General features: G+C 46.2%; 1 protein-coding gene across 1 annotated transcript; it reads left to right on the forward strand.

The window, feature by feature from the left end:
• Positions 1-758: 758 nt before the first annotated feature.
• LOC119372315 (neuroglian) lies at positions 759-8,168 on the forward strand. The gene is made up of 3 exons (XM_049419833.1): positions 759-852; positions 2,027-2,332; positions 6,762-8,168. Exons 1-3 carry the CDS (start codon positions 759-761, stop codon positions 7,475-7,477), a joined length of 1,116 nt encoding a protein of 371 aa, XP_049275790.1. The 3' UTR covers positions 7,478-8,168.
• The last annotated feature ends 3,219 nt before the right edge of the window (positions 8,169-11,387 follow it).

Below are 11,387 nucleotides of genomic sequence, written 5' to 3' on the forward strand. Positions count from 1 at the left end.
TGTTATTCGATTCGTTATTCGAAATTTTCGAATATTCGCACACCCCTAGTCTTGGCACGTAAACCTCCAAAACCTCCAAGAATTATCATTCTTATCATCTACAGGCGCTCAGAATCGCGTATACCAGGGATTCTGCTGGCAAGGCAAATCGTGACAACGCTGTCCGCTCGCTGTATCGGGTTTATGTAAACAAGGTCGAATCTGTCGACACGTGTGTGCTATCTTCACCCCGTCCACACTCTGACTTGACTTGTATGACACGGAATCTGTATGATATGAAACGCGTCTGCGTGCCACCCGAGATGGAGTAACGGAGCAGGGGGGTAGCGTGCCACACACACACACACACACACACACACACACACACACACACGCGCGCGCGCGCGCGCGCGCGCGCGCGCTGCCCTGCTTACGTATCAGATGGCTGCAGACCTCTGCGTAACATAAGTATAACAGATAACGTGTTTAATGTGGCTGCCATGCCACTAACATTGCGGCAAGGCTTGATCTCACTCTAAATACAGCTTTCCTTGTGAATCGTAGTCTCTCAAAGCAGGCCTCGGACAGAGTGAGGTAGTGCCCGTTTCATTGCACTGGAAAAGGGCACCACAGAGTATCACTGTTGCGTCACGAACAGGTTTCACGGGATCTTCATATTGCGATTGCGGTCCATGATGCACGCTAGAATGTCGCGTGCGATGGTGCCACCACTGCTAGTGTTCCTGTTATCTGTGACTGTATCAACCGGAAGCCTCGCAATGAAGCTCAAGACTCGCATCACTTGGCCTCCGCAATACCAAGAGGTGATCGAGAGCGTTTTTGCCTTTCCTTTCACAATTTGTATCGGCTATGGTTGGTATCGTCACATTGTAGAATAGCGCAAAAAAACATGGCTGATCCCTTCGTCACAGGATTCGGAATAACACGAAAGTGAAACGTGTCTTTCCAGAAGTAGTGCTTATTGTGTAGTGATGTATGTGAGCTTGTACAATGTCTATTGGTGTTCGGCAGCTATAGCGTCGTTTGACGTGGATGCACCAACGTTGACGCCTAGTGGCACATCTCCATCGCGACAACTAACGTCCATGATCATGATTAAGTCATTGTGGCTGCTGAAGTTGTTAACGTATACCTCGACACAGCGTATCGTGAATCCCGCGCAAAGGTGACATCAGCAAGCACATAATCAACACTGGTACACGCCTGTGCTCATGCATCAACTACCACACTGCGCTTCAGCAACACGGGAGGCAGAGGTTCGTGACTTGAGCCAAGGTATATGTAAACTAGTAGCGATACTTCCATAGAAGCCCATGTGCGATTGGGAAGGCATCGAATGAATGTCGCATTTCCCTGATTTTTTAGAATTTCGGGCACATTTCTTGAAACACCTGGTATATTACCACACGAGTTTATTTCTTTTACTTTGATGTATTCGGGTTTCACCAACAAAAAACTGTTATCAATGCTCGGCGCAGACCACGCTACAATGTTTGAGAAGCTTCGCGATTGTTCGAGATCATTTTGTTAAGACTACGCACAGAACACGAATAGTCAAGTTTATTCGAGAGCTTTCGCGAGCACTAGCGATAACGCTAGAACCTTCGATGCCGCATGTATAAATGTCGACGCGCCTTACCTCAGATCAGTTTACTCGACGGCCAACGACTGTCCTCGCCGCTATCAGTGCACAGCGTGTATCGCTTGTATTTTGAGTTTATTTCCCGGGCGCAAGTTCACCCAAATAAAGAGTTCCGTATTTCCCAGTCTTGCTGCAGCCTTCTTCACCATCAAAACCACACGTACGTGACATCTGGTGGAGGTGCTGCTTCGTTCATGATTTGGACGCCACCGAGAAGTGCTGACCCAAGGCCAAATAAAAAGTTTAGTCTTGAACACGCCGACTGCTGTCTTCGTGATCGTCACGTGGTATTTCCTTCCCCTAGATGTCACGTGGTCTATTTTTTGCTTCACTTCTCCCACGCAGGCTTTTAGTTCAAGGCCACGTTCGCATAAGGCTCATAAGGCTCTAGCCTTATTAAGGCGCATCGTTATCGTTTGTCTACTGCTGTCCGGGTGAACTCGCAGGTCAAGGTTGGCGAGACAGCGGTGTTCCGCTGTGACGTCACGACAGACCCGAGCCAGCAGCTGAGCGTGAAGTGGTTCTTCAACGACGAACCAGTCGACTTCGGCGCTGATCCCCGCCTGGTACTTGAGCGTGACAACTCGTTCACTATCACGCGAACCGTCAAGACCGACTCCGGTGTGTACGCGTGCGTGGCGATAACGGCAGTGGACAGCGACCGAGCGAGCGCTACGCTCGTTGTTTTGGGTAGGTACACGCAGCTGTGACCTCAACCGGCCATTGTCATCTGTGATAACAATGGTAGCGCAAAGAAACGGGACAACAAAGTGACACACACAGCGCTTTGTTGCCTTCTTGTGTCCTGTTCCTTTGCGCTACCATTGTTATCAAATATACCGTGCAAACAAGCCCGAGTTGCAACTTTATTTATTTATTTATTTATTTATTTATTTATTTATTTATTTATTTATTTATTTATTTATTTATTTGAATTGCCATCAGCGCCAGAGGCATTATAGATGGGAGTGGTACATTAAAAAAAACATAATACAAACGTTGTTCTATAAATACAATGTTAACTAAAAATATAAGTAACAGTACGAGTCGTAACCAAGCAAGCAAGAATGAGACAGTTTGACAAAACAAAAAAAAACACAATTACATAATTGGCTGGTTGCACAACAGGACAGTTGAGCTTAAAACGTTATGAAAATGAGAATGATGAACAATCGACGTGATTGATCCTGGAAGATCGTTCCAGTCCTCTGAGGTTCGGGGAATGAATGACTTATTACATGTGTGCGTTGTCATCTCATTGTCACTTCATTGTCACTTCATTGTCATCTGCTCTGGATAGGCGTGCTTGCGGTGGTTGTACAAATTAGAACTGTACTTCGAGCGCCACCATATTATCCCTTTGCGACACGCATTATGATCGACTGTCTATAAAATAAAAGCAGAGCGCAAAAAAGACGGGACACAAGAGACATGAAGACGGGACGGGCGCTCTACCAACTGATTTTATTTCGAAAGAATTGGGGGGAAAATATACAGAGCGTACGTCACAAGCGCGCCTGCGCACACATCGCAAAGCTAATCATCAGAAGATCGACTGCATATTGCGGCAAAGCAATTGAAATTCCCGCTCCCGCAAACACACTGACGTCTGGCTAACGCAATCTGCGCCCTTCATTTTCGTGTAGAACGCCTCCAACAGTTCGCGAGCAACCGTTTCTCTGCTTCGTCCGAGTACCTTCAAACGAGCACACAAAGGCACACAGCCACACACTGCACAGTGCGCAGGAAGATGCGCCCCCTTATCATTTGTGAGCGTAAACTCATGCTCACGAGCCCGTTGGTTGACACACCTGCCCGTTTGGCTGATGTAAGATTTACCACAGCTCAGTGGCAATTCATATACCACCCCTACCGCACATTCTACGTAGCACCTAGTGTGCCTGATTCCACAGTTTGTCTTTTTTACCTCACCGGGGATACGCGTACACAGCTTAGACAGCTTGCGCGGCGCTGAAAAGATGATCGGCACGTTGTGCCTATTCGCCACTTTCTTGAGGTTATGCGCTACTTTGTGGATATAGGGGATCACCTCAGACCTTGTGTCGTTTTTGTGTGTGGCTTTCCTCCTGCCCTGGCCTTTCACCTTCTGAAGCAACGACTCCGCGGTAGCCATCACAGGAGTGTCTGAACAGCCTGATGACCGTAGTCGTTGTACTTGCTGGCAAAAACTGCAGGGGGCTGCATAAACGGCTGCAAAAACCACTAAAGGCTGCAAAAACCACTAAAATCAACACCATTCACCCTAATACCCTCCTGCTTCTTCATAACCACCAAAAAGTCGTCAACATATCTACACACGGCAAGCACCTTGTCACTATTAAAAGCACTGTTCAAACTTAACGAAATGTTTGTGGCGCAACTGAGAACGAGGAAGAAACACGATAGGAAGTGGAGAGCCCAGCACTTTAAAGGGTAGCCGTTACCGATGTCTGTCGAGATAGCGTGTTCACCAGCGCTTGCGACCGTCCCCGTCTCAACGGCGCCCTTTATGGTCCCTTGCCCGACGAAATAACTGGTAAGCAAGCGACGACAGGCCTCGCACGCGGAGCGATGTTATCGCATGTGCCCTTCGCGCGACGGTGACGGCCGGGTCGTTTCATCTCTGCTTCAACCGCGTTCGTCCCTAGCGCTAGCGCGCATTTACTCGCACGTGAAACAGACGATGCGTAAGCGATGTTGTCGCTTTGGACTCTGTACAGATTAGCGGCGACCGCAAAATCCCGCTGACAGTGTCCATATAATTGCTATCGCAGACCCCCCCCCGTTGAGTAGATCTCCCGGATTCCGTTTCTCCAAACTTGGCAGGTATGCATTAAGAAAATTATCTAATTATTGTACAGTCAGTCATGCTATGTTTCTTCATAATCTGAATTCAACGACCCACTTAATCCAATGACCAACTCATTGCATGCTATAGTTGTCTACTGGAAGCGAGCTTTCCCAAAAAGGTTTCCATTTTTATTTTGTTTAATTCCAGCCGAAGCGTGTCACGTCCAACGCCTCGTTGAACACGGTATTGCCTTCACCAAAGCGATGCGTGTGTAGCAAACTATTTCACCCAGAGGTGATGTAAAATAACTTTAGAGAACAAGAATGCTTAATTTACTATTAGCTCACTGTCTGTGGTCTCTTCCTTGTGAATTGTGCACAGAAACGGCAAAACTAAGTCGCCCCTCTAAATGAGGACGCCGTGTCGCAAAGGCGTGTATTACATTGTTTTGTTTTTGCGAACCCTAAGAAGTAACTTCTTCCAGGGTGGCACAACTAAGTTTTCCACAAAGAAAACCTCTCCCAAGTTTCTGGAACAATTTTTTTTCGTGCGGACTCTTTAAAGCATCCTGTTGAGGATATTTCATCCTCAGGCCTTTGGCAGAATCGTTATATACAATTAAAATTATTGTCCTATCTGCATTTTCACCACAGTCTTTTTGAAGTGCTAGTGAAATGCTGTATCTAATGTTTAAAAAAGTGGAAAAGGATATCTGTATTTTATTTAAATGCGAAGCATTTCTTAGCGAACCAGACACATTGAGTGCTTCTATCTATCTATCTATCTATCTATCTATCTATCTATCTATCTATCTATCTATCTATCTATCTATCTATCTATCTATCTATCTATCTATCTATCTATCTATCTATCTATCTATCTATCTATCTATCTATCTATCTATCTATCCGCCTACGTCTGGGTGCTCTCGTAATAGCCTCCTTAACTTAGTGTAGACCAAAATTAGTATAGGGGGGCAGCAGGGTTTGACGAATATGACTATCTGGTCATGACATGAATAACGTGAAAATGCCGTCGCGCAAGTCGTTAAACCCTTTCCCCCAGGCACCTGTGGCACATACCCGTTTACCTCGGGCCCCGGTGTATGGGTATGCGCCGCAGGTGATTGACAGTGAACATGTACGGCGAGAAGAGACGTTGGCAATTTAAATGCGGGCGAGACCTAAAGCCCAGTCGGCGAAAGCTCTGCCGGACCATCAATAAAGTTGTTACCAACCAAAGCGCTAAGAAAAACCGAGATTGGCAGCGTTGACCCGACGAATGTAAAGAATAAAAATAAGGATCCTAGCAGGAATCGAACCCAAGCATTCTGCATGTCAGTCAGGTATTGTACCACAGAGCCACGGGAGGTCTTGAAACTGCTTTGGAAAAAGACCCCATGCAGGCGTAATGTCAGTGCGACGTGAATTGCGGTTGCAGTGCTGGCTATCTAATTTTATAACAAATCACTAAACATTACATATTTACTCCTATCATACAGGCGTCGTGTCGGGTTAACGTCAATTGTGGTTCCAGTGTTGACTCCGCTTTTGTAGCAATCTCATTAACAATACATTGTATTTCTATGATTCAGCAATCTATATTGAAGTGTTGCTCGACCCCGGAGGAATACGCTAACGAAAGCTGCATATGATATTCACAGCATAGCGCCGTAAAATGCACTTCATTTCAATAATACTGACGTCTCTGCTCTAACGTGAGTGCTATGAAGTTACGTCATACAATAAGTTACCCTTTAAACGCCAGTGTAGTCGACGTTCCTCGTAAGCCCACAGTGTGCACACGACTACTACACTTACAAAAACATGTAGATCCTCGATCCACTTCCTAACGCTTGGCTCACTGCCAATAAGTGCAGCATGGACAATCACTCGCCGACTGCGTCGCATGATACCGATTCCAACAAGGCGCGGGATCTCCCCAATTTTTTTACATTGATATTTGCAGTCACTTCTTTTAAGAAACTGGGCGTGCAAGCACGGGCACAGCAGAGAAGTCAAGAGAACACAAGCTGCATTTGTGTTGTAGACTTCTCTCCTGTGTCCGCGTTTGCACCCCCAGTCTTTTAACATGAATACCTACAGACTACTTCATCTCTCTGTTATCCTATTCTTTTAATGTTTGCATTGTTTTCTGGACGTCGTCGTTATACGAACGTCATTTAACCCGTCCGCGAGCAGGGCAGAAGTGCGCCTCCGCCCAGCGAAACGCTAATAGATTCCGCCGAGGTCGGAACCCTCAGACCAAACGTCAATGAAAAATGTAAGATGCAGTGCATGTTGAAATAGTTAACTTGTGTCTATGCAGATGTTCCTGAACCCCCGGAGATAGAAAGCGTTAGCTGCGACGGTCTCTCGGCGCAAGTCAAGTGGACATCCCGGGATGACGACCGCAGCACCACGCCGGTCCTGTTCTTCTCAGTCCAGTACACTACGAACCACAAGCGTGGCTCGTGGGACTACGTCGCTACGCATATCCCAGCGAGCGACAGGGAGTGGAGAGTGTCGCTACGTCCCAGGACCATTTACAAGTTCCGAGTATTGGCGCACAACAAGGTCGGGTCGTCGCCGCCTTCCGAGCCTTCGCGGGTGCGGTGTGGCACCAATACGGACGTTCCCGGCAAGAACCCCGAACGTGTGACTGCCCGTTGGGACGACTCGGGCGACCTAGTCGTCTCGTGGAAGCCCATGCCGCCCGAAGAGCACTACGGACCCGATTTCGCGTACATGGTGCTGTACCATGCCGACTTCCCGAGTGCCATGAGCTGGAGCGGAACACTGGTCACGGACTGGACTGAAAATAAGTTGGCACTGAAAGGTCTGCGCAAGGACTTTACATACCGCATCAGGGTGGAGGCGCACAACGTGCATGGAAAAGCAAGGGTTGCCGCCAAGGATCTTCTCGTCAGCCCGGCTGACAAGGGGCAGCGCACGAAGACCAAGTTATATAGTATCGTAGATATGGTAACTTTCGTCCTGGCTGTCATGCCTGAATTCGTCGCGGGAATGTGGCGACAGACATAGTGTGTCCAGGAAGCAATGTGAGGTCTGTCGCCGTTCACTTTGAAGCTATTAGGCTGTTCGCCCCACCCTTAGCGTGCATCGCAGCGAATTCAAATAAACTCAAATGAATTCAGTTTCGTTGTTTCTGAATTGTCTCAACACCAAAATGTTTAGAACCGCGGACAAACGGTTTGTGTAGCTTTACGTGACTCCTCTTCTACAAGGCAGAGCACGAGTGGTGTTACATAATCATGAATCACAGTTTCAGCATGAAGTAAGGGAAATACGTATTGCACATATGGAACACGCACATGAAAAATTATGAAAGTGAGGCAGAGGTTTTAAGAACAGAAAGTAACAACCCTTCACTTCCGATTGCATGTATTACGTAAGTGAAATAACCATTGTTTAGTTTGCAATTCGACAAATACGCAGTAACAAGAAACACACTTTTATTTAAATTTTGGGGGAACACATAAGAAAAGAAACCTGCCATAATAAATGTTATAAAATGTCAAGACAACAGGGTAATCTGAACCACGACGGAATGAGTAAGTTTTCCTCTATTCAAATTCCTCATAAAATTAGCGGTTCCCTCTATTGCCCTATCCAATCAAGCATTACTGCCGAAATTTAGGGCAAATGTGACTGTATGCTTGCCTCATGATGTGCCAGTCCACAGGTCTTTTTCTCTTTAGTTCTTTTTCCCTCGTCATGTGCACTTTTTCACTGAAATAAAAGCAGTTGGAAGGCAGCGCTCTTTGTCTCCGTTTGTTCTGTCGCTTTTCCTTATCGTCTATGCGCTTTTAATACATTCTTAATGGATCCTTACCAACTCGTCCAAGCTTCAATTTGTTACAAGCTACATTACTATCTATATATACTAGCCTCAGCATTAACCAACAGAGATAACCAGCAGTACATCTTACCAGCTCTTCGAGGAAACCATCCGCTGAATTTGACATTCATCCTCAGATGATTTCTTCTCGGCAGCTTACTGTCTTTACCTATCAGTTATTAACAATAATCAGCGCCAAACCAATTTAAAATACACAATTCGCAATACAGTAAAACTCGGTGATACGATCACGGCTCGTACGAATTTCGGGGTCATACGAATTTTTCTGTGGTCCCGGCCAAGGCCCATTAGCCTGCAATGTATTGGAGTACGGTTGTTGCGAACCGATTTGCACCCCGCGACGTTTGATGCGAACGTGCCCTAGCGCGCAGGTACAAACAGGTGCTGCCCGCGCTGTCGCGGAAGACGAAGCAGTCACGCGCGGGCGCGGGTATGCGCGCTGCGCGACCATCAACGGTGCCTTGTTGCCTCCCAGATAGTGCGCGCGAATCTTAGAGGCCTTTAGACACCTTCGCGTTTAGATTACAGATGACGTTGACGTCGCGCTTTTTTTTTTCCGACGCGTTGACGCGTGCTCCTGTGCTCGAGGCAGCAGTAACACGTGCCTGCCACGTCGATGCAAGCCATGTCCTCGCAATCAGACGTTCTATATGAAACAAGACTGAAACTTAGGCTGCGGGTCCGTCATGAAGTCCCATTAAAGGTGGACGAAGACCCCAAAAGACGAAGCGGACGGTCTGGGCGAAGGAGCTTGGTCTCTATCTGTCGTGTGCAAAGCGCTTCTTAAGTCACTTTTGCCGCAATACACTGGTGTCATGCAGAAAAGCGTCGTAAGATTAGGAAGGGGCTACTAGCGGTCACGGGGCACAATTAGCACATCTGGTGTGGTTCATTAATTACACACGCGCGCATGCACCGTATATTTACGAGTACAAGTATGATCGCTGACGTCTAAAACCTTACTGGCAATCATTCAGAGCTGTTCATGACGTCGCTGCGGCCCTGGGAAACACTGAATCAAAACGTATGCCAACTTTCTTTTGTCGCATACTAATTTTCCATGTTTTCCAGTGATACGAATTTCGGATGATGCGAATATTTTTGGTAACCCTGCGAGATTCGCATCACCGAGGTTTTACTGTAGTTCACTACTCCTTCAAGACAACTTATTTATGAACAGCGTGGTAAAATCATCGAATAATTTTGAATAAATTGCATTGAACCTAAGTTTGTATGACGTCATTTACCTGATTGTAAGGTACTGACAAAAATGAATTTCAAGACACTAAATCGTAATTATATACGTGGCTATCAAGGACATCTGGTAAAAGGTCGTAATTAGTTGAACTTACGGCGAGCCTTGGCAGAGCAGGCGCGTGAAGCGTGTAAAACCCATCTTGTTTTGTATGTTCGTATTTCGTGCGTGTGAGGATTGGGGTCAACGCCCTACTGCATGGGGTTCAATGAAATTTCGCTTGATGGCATACCTCTGTCGTCGTTTTTCCTCCTGGTTTAGCCTGTCCTTCGCGTAGGGTGCGCAGCGCCATCCTTACTGTACCAACTCTCCGAAATCACCGTTTTGTTTCTTGTTCGTTTGGCATGTCAAACCGGACTGTGAGCTCATGGGCTTTCTACTGCCTGTGCAAACATTGCGTTAAGTTGTTGTCGATGCAGCACGTGCTTTCTCTCTCTCTCTCTCTCTGCGTGCGTGCGTGCGTGCCAAGCGTGCCTAATGTGAGTAAGGTTAAGTGTCTATCGGTGCTCTTAAGACAACGAGGAAGTGGCGTTGAAAGCACACAAGCACCGTAGCCGGCTCATGGACGACACCTTGCTGCCCGTGTCCGAGTGGAGCGCGAAAAAAGAAAAAAAAAGAAAAAAGAAAGAGAAAGAACGACGAGAAAAGAGCATCTCGGCAGGGGACTGCTATTTCTCCTACATTACATCTCTTTCCATACATCTTGTCATTTTTCGCGCCACTTGCCATTATTTCTTTCTGTATGTATGTTGCGAGTCTAATAAAAGATATTCTTTTTAAAGTTTTGTTTGTTTGTTTGTTTGTTTGTTTGTTTGTTTGTTTGTTTGTTTGTTTGTTTGTTTGTTTGTTTGTTTGTTTGTTTGTTTGTTTGTTTGTTAATACATGACAAAAGTAACCATAACATACCAACGTTACGGTGATTTACAAGGATGCTTCTCGAAATATAAATAATATACACAAAGAATTGTTGAATGGAGAGGGTTATTATCTTACCACGACTGCTATTATAAAACGAAACTGGAACGATCGGTCAAGTGTGCATGAATTACTCGTGTTACGGGTCGTGTTACGGGTCGTGTTACGGGTCGTGTTACGGGTCGTGTTACGGTTTATGATATCCCTGCAGCCGGGGCCGCATTTTCAATGGTGGTGAAAAATGCTTGAGGCCCGTGAACTTAGATTTAGGTCACGTTAAAGAACCCCAAGTGGACAAAATTTCCTGAGCCCTCCTTTATGGCGTCCATCATGATCATATCGTGTTTTTGACACGTTAAACCCCAACAATTATTATATTATTATTACGGTTGATCGTAATCGCGTTTTGGGAATGTTGAACTATTGCTAGCATAGGTATATCCAGAGAGAGAGAGAAAGGGGGGGGGGTGTAGTGTTCAACACCCCCTACCCCCTCTGCTGAAATTTCAGTTTCTATGGGTATATTCGAACGCACACACACAAACGCTCGCATGAACATAATTATATAGCCCTTTACGACACGGTGTCCTCGTTTCGACTTAGCTTTGCAACTTCTTTTTATTATTTTATTTTTGCTTATTATTTTTGCAATTTTGCGTGAGGGGAATGATAAATATATTCAACTGACAAGAAGAAGGCTTTCCCCTTCTAGTCATCTTAGGCAAATGCATTAGAGACCCTGTCAGTACTTAAGCAGGCCTCATTGCCGTTGAAATACTCACGATGTCAGAAGGCGTCGCTGGCGACTAAGCGGTACTTATAAAAACAACTGCAATATCGGGATGAGTTGTCTACGGCTTCTTCCTTTCCTCCCAGTGATACACCGCAGCAGAACGAACGAA

The sequence above is a fragment of the Rhipicephalus sanguineus genome, chromosome 10 (assembly GCF_013339695.2).
Source record: "Rhipicephalus sanguineus isolate Rsan-2018 chromosome 10, BIME_Rsan_1.4, whole genome shotgun sequence".
In the NCBI taxonomy this organism is placed as follows: Eukaryota; Metazoa; Arthropoda; class Arachnida; order Ixodida; family Ixodidae; genus Rhipicephalus; species Rhipicephalus sanguineus.